The 16,236-nt window shown below is 49.8% G+C and overlaps 1 protein-coding gene across 1 annotated transcript; it reads left to right on the top strand.

Moving 5' to 3' along the window:
• The first annotated feature begins 89 nt into the window (after positions 1-89).
• On the top strand, positions 90-14,919 carry ERLIN1 (ER lipid raft associated 1). Its single transcript, XM_026040670.1, has 11 exons — positions 90-202; positions 842-923; positions 1,116-1,162; positions 4,924-4,985; positions 5,736-5,861; positions 6,739-6,812; positions 9,186-9,244; positions 10,256-10,347; positions 11,174-11,263; positions 11,595-11,674; positions 11,858-14,919. Exons 1-11 carry the CDS (start codon positions 90-92, stop codon positions 12,074-12,076), a joined length of 1,044 nt encoding a protein of 347 aa, XP_025896455.1. The 3' UTR covers positions 12,077-14,919.
• Positions 14,920-16,236: the final 1,317 nt, after the last annotated feature.

Here is a 16,236-nt window from a genome sequence, read left to right as displayed (position 1 = left end):
GGCCGTTGGCGGCCGTTGCCGCCCCTAACGGCCGTTGCCGCCCCTAACGGCCGCCGCGGCCGCGCGCGTGCCCCGCAGGCGATGTGAGAATGGCCATGGCCCAGGCCGGCGCGGTCGCGGCGGCCGCCGCGGGCCTCCTCGTCGTCTTCCTCTACGCCGCCATCCACAAGGTCGAGGAGGGCCACCTGGCCGTCTATTACAGGTACCGTGGCTGCCGGGCGGCCCCCACCCCCGTCCCTCGACCCCATTCCTGGCCAGAATTGGGGGGAACTCCGCTTTTCATTTGCCCGCTTATTTGTTGTGTATTTTCCTTACGTTTTCAGGTCCGTTCCTGTGTTAAAAGCGGCTGGGGGGGCCCCTCGGGGGCCCCTGGCTTTGTGGGCGCGTTGCTGTGTGTCCTTACCGGGTGCCTGGCGGCAGCAGGTCCTGCGTTTCGCCCCGCTTACGGGCACACTGTTTGGGGCAGAAATTCTGCACTCCCAGAGCTCTCCCCAGGTTGCTGGTAATGATAGAGTTTAGCAACATTGATCTTTTTCTAAAAAAAMCCCAACTTTAACCAGAACAAGCGATTCAAGCATTGCAGCAGTATTTTGCCCCGATTTGGCTCTTTTTTTTCAAGTGAATTAGGCAGTCGGGGGGGTGTTCGGYTTGCATCCGTCAGCCTGCCCGTTGGTACAGGGCTGTCTTAGGTTACAAGCAGGCAGTGATTCGGTTCAGGTGAACGAAATCACCTGTGATAGCACAGCTGGGGATGCCAGTGCTTTGAATGCGCTCAGCGCCTACCGCTTTCCCGTTGTTGGAGCCTTTTTTTTCCCCTCTTTCTTCCCCTCTCTCTCCACAGGGGCGGTGCGCTTTTAACCAGCCCGAGTGGACCCGGCTACCACATCATGCTGCCCTTCATTACCACCTTCAAGTCTGTGCAGGTCGGTCTCATTCCTGTTCGAAGGAGCGAGGGCGAGCGTTGGTGGCAATGCCACCAAATTGGGCAACTGGGATTTGCAGAGGGGCTCAGGAATTCATTTTTTTCTGGGCTCCTTGTCCCTTCTTAATGGTCGTGAGACTCTGGTTTTTTGGAGAAAGAGTACGTTTCTGAGCATATTCTGTCTTTATTTCAGACCACGTTGCAGACCGATGAAGTTAAAAATGTGCCTTGCGGGACAAGGTAGGTTGTTTCTTTGTGTCTCCTGCAGCAATGAGGTGATGTGCAAACTCGGGGGCAATCTTGTACAGTGTTGCGAGGCAGCAGCTGGAGAGTCAAAATTGACCACAGAAATATCTGGAGATCTCGCAGCATTTTTGGAGCGGACGTTTTGCGTAGTGTAAAGGGTGAGGCGGGGTGAAGGAAAATCCAGTGCATGGGTGGCACCTGCCTGTTTCGTAATTAGGTTACTCCTTTTGTCAGCAAAGATCTGGGCAGCTTTAACAAGCTGAGCAACAGCAGGAGAGTGCAAGTTGGGCTGGGCTGCAGATCCTGTTGTGTTGGTTCATCYCTCGAGTTAAAGTAGTTGCTGCATTTGTTTCTTCAAGGCAAAGACAAAAGTAATAGTTCCTTTCTTGTGGCTTTAAGGTGCTCCCAGTATTTCTATAAACAAAAATACAAGCAATGTATTTCTCTGCTGTTTTATCARTCTCACGCAGATAGCGACACAAAACAATCCAGCAAAAGTAGAAATTGAACACGAGTGGCGACTTTAATTCAGCAGAACATTCATCTGTTTAGGGCCTTGCTTGAAATTCAGTCTTAACGTTGTTTCACGCAGCAAATCATCAGCCATAGCTCGGGCTTAAATATTAACCTGGACGAGTTGCTGTGAGCCCTCGTTGTCTCTGGTTTTAGATCTCAAAACGTTTCCGGGAGTGTTTGTAAAATAGTGCAAGAGTCCAGGGCTTTGTGATGAGGTCAAAAGTCRCTAGACGCATTTTACAAGGAGCTGCAGGAAGAGAAGGGAGAGTTCGGGTGTTCTGTATCCGTGCCTTTCAAATCACATGTCGAAATGGAAGTCCTCAGGGCAGAGTTTTAGGCTGCTGAGCTAAGTTGTAGAATGAGAGGTGCTTGATCCAGTGGCTGCTCCGGAAGAGGAAAGGTGGGATCTTTCAAGCAGAGCTCTCGAGATACAGTCTCTTTTMGCAGAGTAACATGTTAGCAGCAACTTCTAGCCTGAACGTAGCAGAAACAGGATGAGGGTTTCAGCTGGCMAAGTCTATAAACCTGCATCGCTAATTTTTTATATGTAGTTCATAAGGTTTATGTTGTGTTTTGGAATTGCTGACTTCAGTCACGCTGTGCAAGCAGTGATGAAGTTGCAGGTAGCAAAGGTGTCTGAATGCATCAGGCAGCTGTTGAAACAGATCCTAGTTAATAATTGAACCCATTCAGACTAAAGGTCTCAACAGTTTTGTTCTTTTTTTTCTTTAAGGTGTTGTTACAAGAGCTAGTTTCTTTGTCACCTTTAGCACTTTTAAGTTAATTTTGATAGTCTTAAGTAACGCTGTGGCAAAGCCAGGCTTTGGACTTCAACACAAAGGTTCTTCAGTAAAAACTTCTATAACTACCAAATGGGTAAAATTCAAAGCTTTGTCATCTCARTTCAAGATTCTCTACGAAAATAGATCTTAAATCCTTTTAATTTCTGTATTTGTGTGTTTGACTATCAGACTTTAAAGGATGGATTTGTCCTCCACCTTATTCCCTCGTATCTACTTGGAAGCTCCTAAACGGCAGTGTGTATGTCCCAAACCCAATTTCTGCCTATCCATATATGCTTGGAAAAAGCCTTCTCCGAATTTTGTACAGGTTACAAGATGTGAAGAAATAGTAAATAGCCATGCTGATAAGCATTAATATTGCCCAAGCATTAAATATTTATTTGCTGAAGTTGCAGGTCTTCTCACATTGAAGATCCTTTAGAGAACACAAGCAGCGTCCTAAAGGAACAGATCCCTCTTTGTTAGATAATCACATCCAAAAGTGTCACAAATACAGCAATGTGTTTGTGTATGTATTAAATATGTAATGTATTAAAGTAATCAACGAGCCTCYCAACAGGCAGGAACTAACCCTTAATCCAAATTTTAACATGCACTCCTTCCTCAGCCAGGTCTGATCTTGTCTATGGTCAGCTCTAGTAAAGAGTGATGAAAGATTTTTTTTTTTTATTTTTCTCAGCCTTTTTTTTTAATGGTAACTTCCTTCAGTTCTTCATCCCTTGCGTTTTCCCACCTTGCTACTGTGGATCTCTTTCTAGCTGCTGCATTTGAACATTTCCAGGTTCTGTTTCTTAAGTAATACAGCAAACTCTGCCATTTACCTAAACTTCTCCCAGATGCACGTGGTCTGCATGTGGAGCCTCTTGCCAGACTTGCTGTGGATCTCTGCTTGTTCCTCTCTCCTTGACTAAAGAGCCTGATAAAATCTGTCATGCTTGGTCTGACCAACCTCATGAGCAGCTCTGTGAGGACCTTGGGGCCTTTTGGTAGAAGCAATTCCACAAGAATCTTCCTGAATTTCCGTTTGGCAAGGCTGTGGAAATTGCAGTGGAGGGTCATAGTTTTGGAAACCTTTACATCTGAAAAACACCTAAATGTAGGGGCCAATGTTCAACTAAAACAGCTGTTGATAAGAGGGTTTATTTGATTGCTGATTAATGAGATATATGAATGGATTCCCACCTCAGATCACTTCATCGTGCTGTGTTGGAACTACTTTCTCAAGACTGCCCAGGATGGTGTCTTCTGCACCTCAGGAGATGACTGGTATCTGGACCAAATTATTTGAGAGATCTTTCCAGACAAGAGCCATTTTAAAATTGGAGTTGTTATAGTCTGGTTTTGTTCCTGGATTTATAGGGAGGAGGTTCAAAGGGCCATCCCCCCTGAAGTGTTAAACAGTGATGGCTTCAACAGCTGGCTGCATGGAAAACTTAATGCAGCTGCTTTGTAGGCCTGCTTTAACATTAAGCCCTTAAGGAGGACGGCATCGTTAGGTTCTGATTGAGCGGTGCCCATTTGCTAGAGGTCATTGCCTCTACCAGCAGGACTGACCACTTATGCTCTGCTGTTGACCTGTCTTGGTATTTGGGAGCCTTGGAAGAGCCATGATAAGTTGTGTTGAGTAGTTTATGTGGAGCAACGGGTTGTCCTCTCATTTTCGGTCGATCCTCTTACATGTGAGCTGATGAGCAGCTATGGCATACGAGTGCAGCAAGAGGAGGTGTGTGGTGTCTCTCATGTTCTCTTTTTGCTTCTATTATTCAGACGTGATGGAAATGCAAAAAGGACTCTAGTATTTAGGGTTGGAGTGTTAGCCCTGTGGAAAACTCCAGTGGGAATGGTCTTTCTGGCACCGTATATGTACTTTGGTTCCTCACTGGGGCGTGTAGAAGATATCTCAAGAAGATATATTGGATTTCCCTGTCCCAGCAGAAGCATCACAAGGCAGCTAGAGCAAATCTATAGGTTTAAAGCAGGTTCAGAGGATCCTGAGAAATGTGTTTGGAGGTTACTGTCTAGAATAAGCAGATTTTTAAGGGGTGCAGGATAGTTGCACAGTACAGCCCCCATGAGATGGAGAAAAACCCATGTGTTGGTCCTTTGTAACTGCTCACAGTCTCACACARAGGGAAGTTGAACTACCAGCTTCAGATCTGGGAAGTAAGAAGCCAGATCTGTAGGAGGAAGCACCTTGGAGAGAAAGCACCATAGAGACATGGGATGGGCATGCGTGAGGAGAGGAACTACCTCCAAAGTGTGCTGTGGTTTGCTGTCCTCTAAATGCAGATGTTCAAGAGATTAAAGTTGTGCTGGGCAAAAACGAACTCCACTTGAATTCAGTAGAAGAGGGGAAAAGACAACTTTGCTTCAAATAAGGGATTTCTGTGAAAAGCTGCGGGACTAATTCAAGAATTGTGCCTTTCTCGTTCGTAGTGGTGGYGTTATGATCTACATTGACCGAATAGAAGTGGTGAATAAACTGGCGCCGTACGCAGGTATTTCCCGTCCTGTTTTAGCACGCGGCCCTGGGGCTGTCTTTGCTCTTTGTTTGCAAGGCTGCGTCTGCTCTCCGTGCCTTATCTTCGTGGCTCCCGGGACCCTGGCACTTAGTTGTATACCCGTGGCTGCAAGTTCTTGGGAAAGCTTTGCAGCCTCAGCATTTGCAGAGAGGAATATAACCTCTAGCACTAGCTCTCCCCCGGAGGGTTCTGCACCTGGCCGTGCAGAAATGCTGGACTGCATGTGCTGAGCCCTGGTGTTGCAGAAGCRGCGAAGGGCGAGTTCTTATTATGAGGATGGGAATGATACTTGTTTTCCCTTGTTAGGAGTATCTCTTCCTCGGCATGCAGGTCCTGGGCAGCCTTTACTATTTCGTTTGTTTATGCAGATCATAAAACGGGACCATGCAGTATATCTTATTGTAATTACCTGGCTCTTTGAAGTCATATAATCCCGTGAGCACTGGTGGAAGGAAGCTCTTCAGGTGGCTACTCCGACCTCCCAGTCCCAGCAGGGCTGGCACTAGCAGCAGGTCRGCGCAGCTGTGGCTTCGTCCAGGCAATTCCCAAAAGCTCCTGCAGATGAAGATCCCCTGCCCCTCGAGTGCCTTGTCCCAGGGCTGCACTACTTCCTTAAGGATCTGAGCTGTCCCTTTGAGGCAGCAGGTTCACAGGAGACTTAATATGGGACAGTTAGAAAGTCGCTGTGTGCAGCAGTGACCTGTGCTAATCCTTTTATTTCCTCAGTGTACGATATAGTGAGGAACTACACTGCAGACTACGATAAGACCTTGATCTTCAATAAAATTCATCACGAGCTGAATCAGTTCTGCAGTGCCCATACTCTTCAGGAAGTATACATCGAACTATTTGGTAAGCATATGTCAGCTGGAAATGCTCGTGGAATAAAGCTAGCTAACCYGCCGTGTTCTGTGGAATACAGCAACCTCCCGTAAGCAAATAGGCCCTGGCCTCAATTTGTGGTTAAAAAACATTTCCTTAAAAATCTACATGCCTCTTTCTGTGTAACTGTGTTGTGTCTTTAATGATTCAGGGTTCTGTATCTGCTGATGGGTAGTTAAATTCACTCKTTTTCCACTTGGGACTGAATACAAAATACATACAAAATAGTGGTTGTGATCTTGTGCTTGCTGACACACTCGCTGCATTCTCTGCGGCACTACTTTTATTTTCCCCATATGTTTATGTTCCCGTATAACATCTATACGTTAAACCTCTGTGCTATTGCTAGTTGAAGTTCTTTTTACTTTAAAGGCTTCCTCGGGAAGTGGAGCAAGAAGGAGCTGGCATGACTGGTGCAGTTTGTTGCATTGCTCTGGTTTTTTCACAAGGGGGTAGCAGTGATTGAGGAACTAGCGAAGGACTGAACCTTGCCAAGCCAAGGCAGGGTTRCTGACTGGCAGGGGGATCCAGTCATACCACAGCTTTCTCCCTGAGACCCTGAAAGCAGTTTGCCTCCAGCTCTGGCCAGGAACCCATCAGTAGCTGAAGCTTTCCAGAGACACCAACGTGTGGCTCTCCTTAGGGATGTTTGCCATGGGAAACGTTTTCTTCAGAGGGTGTACAAATGGCGACGATGTATGAATGAGCCCAAAGAACATGGTTATTTTATGCCCTGTGTAGAGATGCCTCCCCTTGAAAGTCAGATGACTCTGTGCTGCACAAACCACAGGAGAATTTATGTGCCCAGATTCACATGGTCTCTTTCTCCCTTTTTCTCCAAATGCAGATCAGATAGATGAGAACCTGAAGCTGGCCCTGCAGAAGGATCTCAATGTCATGGCACCAGGTCTCACTATACAGGTAAGTCCGTTCCCCACTGGTAATCTGTTCTCTTCTGCACCTTGAGCTCCTTTCACTGGATCAGTGAGGTCTCTTCTGTGTTTCACATATTGAAGACTGCCCACCGTATGACAGTGACCACTTCTCGATGCTGTTTTTATCTCGTGAAGAGCTACAGGATAAAGAAAAGAACTTAGTAGGCCACAGACCTCTAGATACTAGATTTAATTCACAAACAGCAGCAAAATGCTTGGGGTTTTTTTTGGTTTTTTTTTTTAACGATCTTTAGCATCTGTAGAGCTGGACATTGCTGGAAATTGTGTGCTGCACAATTAGTAAAGGTAATCTGAAAAAGAAAATTTCTCTACTCGTGTCAGAGATAGGGAAGAGTATTATATTCCAAATGGTTTCCTGTTGGTAGCGATTTCATGTTGGTAGCTGGGCTATGGGATGTATTGGCTTTTTGAAAGCCAGCAGGTTAAAGTTCAGGGCTACCAATTGGGGAAAAAATAGATTTAAAAAGGCTAAAATGGGAGATACCTTTAGGAATTTCTCAAGATTTCCGCTGTTGAGAAGAGTGGCCCTGAGTGTGTTTTGCTCCTTCTCAGTGCCCCATTTTGCTAGGCTAGTTGTCCCTGAGAAGGGTACAGAAGCTTGCAGTGCTTCACGTGGTGGCTAAAGGGAATCATTATTTTCTTTGGCGGCTCCTGTGCTTTCCCCTCTGCATTTTGATGAGAATGAGCTGGCGTCGCTGTCCCCTCACGAGGCGTCTCTGCTCTTCCCAAGATTCCAGCTATTTGCACTATGCCTTTTTATGTAGTTCTATCACATGCCATTTTTGATTAAAAAATACCATCTTAATACGATACCTTTCCCGGTGCTGTGATCAGACTGAGTGTGAACAAGCTCACAGATCTTTGCTGAGGAAAAACTATGTAGTAGTTTTATGCCTTTACAGCAAGGCGTAACCATCTGATACACTCCAATCTCAGTTACCACTTCCCAGCCAATCTTTCTTACCTGGGCAGCGTGCTTTAGGTCACCTCTGCTAGTGCAGGCTGGATTGGACTAGATGAGCTCCAGARGTCCCTTCCAACCTCAAGCATTCTGTGATTCTGTGTAGCTAAGTCTGATCTTCAGCATAACCTGTTCCCATTGAGTCCAGCCTGCCCAGTCTTAGCTGTTGGTCAGAAGCTGGAGGACACTCTGCTTGTTTCAGCCCAGGCTGGGTTTGCAGGACCAGCAGCTTGAAAAYGTCCTACAACTTCTGAAGAAAGTGATTCATCGGAAGTGCTTCAGAAATAGGATGATTATTCCTTGGTGTTTCTACCATCCTGTTTCTTGGTCTCYGGTGAGATTGTGCCTTGATGAACTAGTCCTCTGTGTTGCTCTACCCCTTGCCGTGAAACCTTGCCACTGCCTTGGTGAAGGGTTGACCTTTCTTTAAGCTCCCTGCATTTTGCTGCATATAACTGAGATGGAGTTAGGAAAACCAGAGCTCCCCTGGGCTTGGACTTAGTGATGCACGTGCAAGGTAACACAAAGGGCTTTTAAGTACATCAAGAGCAAAAGAAAAGCTCAAGAATCCTTATCCTTTTCTCCAAGGCTGGATGAATTTGGGGGGTGAGGATGCCTGTCACACGCAATTCCCTCTTCTCAGCATGTGCAAAGACTTGCCAGAGAAATATCCACATGCCGCTGTGTGTGGAAGCGATAAAGTTCTTTGCAGACCTRCAGAGTCCAGAGAGAAGCAGCAGGTTCAGGGCCAGAGCTGTGATGGAGGTCGAGCAGGAGAGCTGGGAAGCGATCTTGACTGCTGCAATTCACAGAGCTCAGCCCTGAACCAAGTGATACACGTGGGTTGGGCAGCAGCAGCTCCTGTCTTCAGGTCCTGCCGCTTTGCCCTGCTGCTGTCCCCTCTTCACCAGTTTATCTCGCATAGTCACATAGCCCAGCCTCTTGTTTGCAAGTCGCACCCTGGCAGCTTAATTCCATTGGATCCATGAGGTCCTTTCTTGAGCACTACCTTGGAAGCTGCCATCTCATGATCTTTGGAGAGTGTTTCCATCTAGGGCGGAGAACTAAGCTCTTTCTTAGAAAGATAGCGGAGCCGTTAAGGAATCTTTGCCACAGACCTTACTTAATCACCTAAGTGTTACAGCAGGGTTAGAGAAGGGATATTCAAATGTGGGGCTTCTTTTTAAGAGAGACTGTTCTCGGGTTGCTGTGCTGCACGRGAGACCTGGAAACTGTTGTGCAGGATCTTGCATGAACATGGAAACAACCCTTGCCTTTCCTAGTGGCCGGAGCACTACAGCTGGTTTTGCCATGATGTGTCTTACCTGTGCAGATCATCAAAATACTTTGTCTAAAATGCACTTTGCTTTCTTGTAGGCTGTGCGTGTTACAAAACCCAAAATTCCAGAAGCCATCCGAAGAAATTTTGAGCTCATGTGAGTAGCTGTACATAAAATTGTATGAGAGAGTTCTGAGGGTCCAGCGTAGGCGTTAGGCATGGTGCTTTTGTCAGTCTCATAGCTCGCGCTCAGAAGATGGAAGGGAGACTCCAATTGTGCTTGTGCTGTATGAGGGGTCCTTGTACAGTCTGTCTGTCCATCTTCATAGCTCTTGTCACTGGGAAGCATTTTAGCCCTTTGGAAAGATGGCTGTTAGCAATTACAGAGTCTATGGCAATGAGGATGCTGATGTGCTGTGGGGAATCTTTGGATTCAGCAAYTGAACTTGGGGCTCTGGGATCCTCACAAGCTCCCTTCCAGCAAGCTCACAGAATCSCAGGAATATTTCAGTTTGACAGGGACTCCCGGACATCTCTTGACCAAGCTCGTGTCAAAAGCAGGGCTAGCTTCAATCTACACCAGACTGTTTAGGGCCGTGTTSAGAGGAATCTGGACAAACTCGAAAGGCGGAGATCCCGCCACTGCTTGGGAACCTGTGCTAAYGCAGCACCCCTTGCACGGGAAGGGAAGACTCTTTACTGAAGTCCAGTCAGGATTTCCCATGTTGCAGCTTGTGTGATGGCATCCCATGCTTTAGCTGGGCCCCTCTGAGCAGAGTCTGGTCCTGTCACCTCTTCAGCTTCTTTGGACCTGCGCTCCCTGCAGCTGGATCCCCCTTCACCTTCTTGTTTCCTGATTGAATAAGCCCAGTCCCTACAGTCGCTCCTTGTACACTCTAGTCTCTAGCCCCACCATCTCTGTCGTCTGCCTTAGATTCGTGGCTCATGTCTGCCCTGCATTCATGTCTCACTCGTGCTGGGGGTCTCAGGCCAGTGCCAAATGGATGAGAGCCCGCTGGCTGTGTGTGGGCTTGTGCAAGTGAGGACACGACTGCTCTTCACTGCTCAAGGGTGCACTGCTTCTTCCTTGCTCCCCAGGCGTCTCGTGCCCTTGCTTGCAGAGTTTTCCCAGCTCTGTTTCACCGTGATACTGTTCCTCATCCTGCAGGGAGGCTGAGAAAACCAAGCTACTTATAGCAGCCCAGAAGCAGAAAGTTGTAGAGAAGGAGGCAGAGACAGACCGGAAGAAGGCGCTCATAGGTATGTGATCCATCAGGAGTACCAGCAGGCTCTGGCCTGAGTGAATTTCCATTCCTGCATTCCGCCTGCCCAGGAGGCTAACGGGGACAYATTCATGCGTTGCTGACAGCTCCCTGCAAGAAGCACATCTTCTGTGGGGAAACTTCTAAAAAATGAGGCTAGGTGCTGCTGCATCTGCCCTCGCCCAGCGCAGACCCAGCACCCTGCCCAGAGCAGTGAGCTCTTCACCATCGTGCAGCAGCAGCACTCGGCTCCCTACGGAGACCCGCTGCTCCTCTGGTACAGCGGGCACTGAGGCTCGCACCTCCCATAAAACACTTACAAACCCCATTGCTCCCTGGGCATCACGTGTCGTGCTMAAGCCCCAAGGTTGTCTTTGGGAGGAGAAGTGATTTTCACGGCACTGTGGGGAAGTGTAGGAAYGGGCGTGCTCACTGCAATGCTTCCAGCATCCAGCTGAGACCCTCATTATAAATCCTAAGTACTGGAAGTTGTCTGCCCCACATCAGACCTGGAAAGCCTGGGCGCCCGCTGCAGACTGAGAGCTAACAGCTCTGCTGGCAGAATTGGTTGGGCTCTGTTAAGGTAAATGTGGTTGGACGACATGGAATCCCGTTTGTAAAAGGGATTTGAGCCACTTCAACTCTAGAAACTTCAGCACTGCCTATTCCTCCTGCAGCTGTATTGCTTGGGGTACAAACAGGACCATGGGAGGGAGGGAGCAGAGGGTGAATTGCCTCCGTGGTGGTGTCTGCCCCCCAGGTGTGAGGTCGGGATGCTCAAGGCTTGCGAGTGAGTGTCTGAGCCGAGCCTGTTGTGATTGCAGAGGCAGAGAAAGCTGCTCAGGTGGCCAAGATTCACTATCAGCAGAAAATTATGGAGAAGGAAACGGAGAAGAGAATTTCGGAGATTGAAGGTAAGACCATCATGTTGATGAGTTGCTTGAGTCMCCTTCTGGCTAAGGGGCTCCCCAGTGCCTGTGGGTAGAGAAACCTCCAAAGTGGGCTCATAGACACGATCAGAGTGAAAATAAAGGCTGCAGCTGCGCAACAGGATGCGCTTGGGCAATTCCTGCCCTTTGCAGGTACCTCTCCAAGGAGCCAGTAGCACTGGTGTGTGACCAGGCTTCTCCGGGAATGCAGCTGAGTCAAATTGTCCCCAGGGGACGGGGGCCCAAGCGCTCCGTGTGRCGTAGCTGCTCGCTTGCTAACACTCCTCCTCCTGTCTGTCATCTGTTGCTGGGTTAGATGCTGCGTTCCTAGCAAGAGAGAAAGCAAAAGCTGACGCCGAATACTACACCGCTCAGAAGCTGGCTGATTCCAACAAGGTGAGCTGCAAATCCAGTCGGAAGAGGGCTTGCTTACCCTTGCCCTCTACACGGGAGAGTAAGTTCGGATGGGCAGCGCCGAGTTGAACAGCCTCGCCTTTCCTGGGGGAAGGGCTCCCTGAGATGGACTCCAGTGATGCGTGCCCCACAAGTGTCTCTCATGGGCTCTGCTTTCTCTTGCAGCTGAAACTCACCCCGGAATATCTGGAGCTAATGAAATACCAGGCGATAGCTGCAAACAGCAAGCTGTATTTTGGCGACAGCATCCCAAGCGTCTTTTTGGATTCCTGTGCCTTCCAGCAAGCTGGTGTGAGGACTGCCCGTGAAACCAGCCTGTCCTCGCAGGAGACCCCAGAGACCTCTGGAAAAAGCCACCACAAAGCAAAGGAAAGCACTGGCTGACAGAGGCAGCGCGATCCCTGGAAGAGCTCCGCAGCTAGCCCAGCTGTGAATGGGGATTGCCCTGTGCTGGTGGGGCGGATGCAGCACCCGTGTGGACGTCTTGCACATCGGTGGCAGTTGGGTTGATTTTTCTTCTAGCAACATGTTGCAAGTGCTCTGCCCCTTCCATTTCTTCCCCTATTAAATTGGTGCTTCCAAATGAGGGATAATCCTGTACTAACATACCTATACTGGAATATTAAAAAGACAGAAACCAGGAAAGCCTTGCGCAGTAGGTGCGATTCTTTAGCAAGCATTACCTTTGGGGCCAGAGACRTGGCTTGGAGTGCTGCACACCTCGTCGTTCCCTAGCCCTCGACACTGAGGCCAAGCAAAGATGTTTCCTTCCTCCTGCCAATGAAGCTTCGCACCGTGGACCCTGAGGCAGGTTCTGTTGACACTAACCCCTCAAGGACTCGAGGAGGCTGCGCTCTGGCTTGGGGAGAAGCCCAGAAAGGAGTGATTTGCTTTGGAGTGGATTCTTCAAATAGGATCTGCATAGCCATAACTTTTTTTTTTCCCTTCCCTGTAGGCAGTGGAACTAGATAGCGCGGACTCAACATGAGCAATCTGTAACAGGCTTTAGTAAGTTCCTTCCTCCAAACGAGAGCCTTATGCTGGCTGGTCGCGGGTGGTTGGAGGATGCTTCAGATGGGCAACGAGTCTCACCCTGCACCCTCAAACAGGATTCGGAATGCGTGCGGCGCCTGGGAGCACCTGACTGGCAGCAAAGGGTCCCCACTTTCAAAATCTCAGACCTCAGCCCCCCCTTCAGGTCTTCTCACCATGGAAAGGCTGCTGAATTKTCACCACTCTGTCTTGCAGGCAAAGGGAAGAGAGAAGAGCGAGGAGAGAGATGCAAGATAATCCCTGGGACAGAGAGAAGGAGTCTCAGTATTATCCTACTTACGCCAGTGGCGTCCTTCCATTATTGACCCCCGCCAGGCAGAGAATGGGATCCCAGAAGAAGGGGAACTTGCCCGGTGAATCCTCAAGCAGTTGCAATGGAGAGTCCCTCACCAGCCCTACAGCTGCTGGCCGGGCTTTGCTGTGCCGTGGGGCTTTTGCTCACAAACTGTGCTCGCAGGTTGACCCTTATTCCTGGCCCGCAACCTCTCATGGCTCTTCCCTGCTCCCCATGTGCTGCTGCRGGGCGAGAGGAGAAAATAAGATGAATTCCTCGGAGGGGAAAATGCAAGTGGGTGCAATATGTCAGYGATCTGCTTTCTTTCCCTCTTCTCCGCTTCCCTGCGCCTGCTTGCTTCTCGGACCTGTGTCTCTTTGCGTTTGGTGACAATCCCAGAAGATGATGACCAAAGGAGCATGYGGCAGGGGCCTGATCCGGAAAGCTCTGCCCCCAACGAGGAGCACTGGAGCCCCGCTTGCCCCTCCAAACCAGTGCATGTTCAGAGACCGCCTCTYCTCCTTGAGCTCGCATGTCTCTCCGTTCCTCCTGGTTTTCTGTCCCCTCTCGTGCGGCCAGATGAAGTGTTCAGCAGATCCCCGAGAATGCCAGCTGGTGGTGACTCGCCCAACAACCAGGATCGAGCCCCAAGCGAATACTTTGACCTTCACGTTTATCAATAATTTGTGCACTTTGGGCCTTTCGGTGCTAGCATGGTACCCCGTGTGGCTTGTTTGACTTACAGGACGATGATGTTTCTCCTAAAGGAAAAGTTCAGTAACAGTCCAAAAGTGCTGTGCTCTGTCTCAGCTCCTGCCAGTGCTGTCTCTTCTCCATCTCGGGGGCAGAGTGGGGCTGTTTTGCCCCTTCCTTTCCCACTTTGCTGCCAGCCAGCTCACGCAGCAGTGCCCAAGGGACTTGCGGAGCGCTTGGAGTGGAAGACTGAGGAAAGATTTCTCCAGTGTGTGGTGCGCACGTCTAGCAGGCAGAGGGATCGTGGAGCAATCCTGCAGATCCAAGCCAAGGTGGGTGCAGAGCCCCGCAGCGGGGCCTTTGTGGGAGCAGCTCTCAGTTCTCCTTGCCAAAAGGGTGACCTCCTGGGCTCGAGTGGTAGYGGAAGGATGTTAACCCCCGCCCGCAGTGCCATTTTCAGCGAAGGGACAAGGCGAGGCAGCATGTTTTGTAGCTGGGGTACTCAAGGGGTCTCCTGGAAGCGTTATTTGATGAGCAAGATTCCGTCTCCTCCGCGGGGAGGGCTGTCGGGAGCTGGCGCAGTTGCATGTCTTTGATACTCCAGCCACTTGGGTTGAATTTGGAGTTCAATCACAGGCTTTTTGGGAACAAAAACATAATTTGGAGAGTGGATAGACCTATTCCCAGGTGATCCCTGCTGGCTTGTGATCTGGGAGCCTGGCGAGCAGCCCTGGTTCTCATCTCAAGGTGAGAGGTGTCTTGCGAGGGCTGGTGGAGGCAGCGCTTGCGTGGCAGAGCCGTTGTGCAAGGGCAGCCTCCGTCTTGGAAAGAGGGACCTGGGCCGGGTGCTAGCGATCGCCAGCATCAGTGCATGGGGATTAAACTGCGCCTAGGGGACAGGGGAGCTGATGCAAGCCTCGAGGTGCCGGGAAACCAGGGTTCAATCTATACCTTCCACCTCCTGCCCGAGTGGTTTTGGGGCCGTCTCTGACCCGCTCCTGTGGCTTGCAGTCCTGCAGCAAGGTTTGCAGGTTGCCCAGTGCCTTGTGCAGAAAGCTCCTCTGGGCTCCTTGGACCCTGCAGCCACTGCCCTGGGGACAGCGCTGCGGATGTGCCCACGTCTGTGTGAAATACCCACGCAGCCACRTGACCGTGCGTTTCTTCGCACCTTTAGCTGGGCGTTGCTTCTCTCCAAGCTTGGAGAAGGTGGATGCACCTGAATCCTGGTTTTGAACTGTTTTCTCTCTGTTCGAAAGGCCTATTATGCTCTCTTTTTTTAAAAAAAAAAGAAAGAAAAAAGGGTTTGCCACTGGATCAGCACCTTCTCTAAGGAAACACGATACATATGTTCAAGTTTACAGTGCACAGTGTTACATTCTTTTGATAAAATAGAATAAAAATATTTTGATACCATTTCCTCCCTGCCTCTGTGTCTCGCTGGGGAGAAGGGGAAGTCTCTGCGCCTCGTAGCACGTAGCCTGGGCCGTTGCTCGAGCCTGGACCTGCCCAGGCTCGGGCAAAATTGCAGCAAGTAACTCGTGTGGAAGCTCCAAGCGGGAGCTGGTCGAGGATGACGGGCTCTCCACGGAAAGGCAAGAGGATCTACTCAACGGGCCGTCTCTCTCCGATGCCTCAAGTTGCYGAGGCCCTTAATGTCTTAGTCCTCRAGGAGAAAGGAGCCCGTCTAGCCAGGCGTTTGGAGACAGGTTTTCCTCCTTGCTGGGAATGATTGTGGCTGTTCTCAGAGCAACAAGAAGGGCCAGGGTCTGGTTTGGCAAGGAGGAAGTGTGGTGTTTTGTTGTGTTTTCTTCTTACAAGCCCATCASGCAAGGGGAAGGGACAAGCATGGGGATTGCCTGAGGACTACAAACCATTGCCCTTGCTACTCCCACCCCTAGGAACTACATGCGGAACACAGTTATTTTCAGTCTTTATTTGTATCAAAGCCTTCAACTTGAACGATATCAAAACACGGAGGACGAGTTTCMCGAGGAAGGGCTCAAAACGATCGTAGAAAGGGTCATAGATTAATGGCTGCGGTGAAAACGTCCCCAGGAAATTCCCTACTAGGAAAAGAGTGGTAATTTCAGAGCTGGAAAAAAAGAAATACCCCTGGGGAGTGACCCCAGTGAAGGTAAGTGGGGCTTGGACCTGCCAAGGCCCATGGCCTGACACACTGTGCACCTGGCCTCAGGTGCAGAAGGTGGCCTGCAAGAGCTGTCCCCAAGTCAGGCGCTGTCCCAATAGGGAGGGCTCTGAGCCTGCCCAAGCTGTGCGAGCTCCTTGCTGTGGCCCCAGCAGGGAAGGACCCTGGTGGGCAGGAGCTCTGGAGAACCTGGTGTCGGTGTCCAAAGAGCCACGTGGGGCAGGCATGAGGCACTGCACTGGGTGKGCAGGCAACGGGAGGGAAGCAGCAGGACCCAGGTTTCAGGCAACCCTGAGCAACCGAAAATCAGAGCCAGATCAGGAGGAGATTGTTGGAGAAGGGCAGCAGAAAGACACCATAAAAACAAAAAAGACCTAG

The sequence above is a fragment of the Nothoprocta perdicaria genome, unplaced genomic scaffold (assembly GCF_003342845.1).
Source record: "Nothoprocta perdicaria isolate Ctin4 unplaced genomic scaffold, notPer1 scaffold_260, whole genome shotgun sequence".
Taxonomy (NCBI): domain Eukaryota; kingdom Metazoa; phylum Chordata; class Aves; order Tinamiformes; family Tinamidae; genus Nothoprocta; species Nothoprocta perdicaria.
The sequence above is the reverse complement of the archived record's forward strand: the minus strand, read 5'-3'. Positions and strand labels throughout refer to the sequence as shown.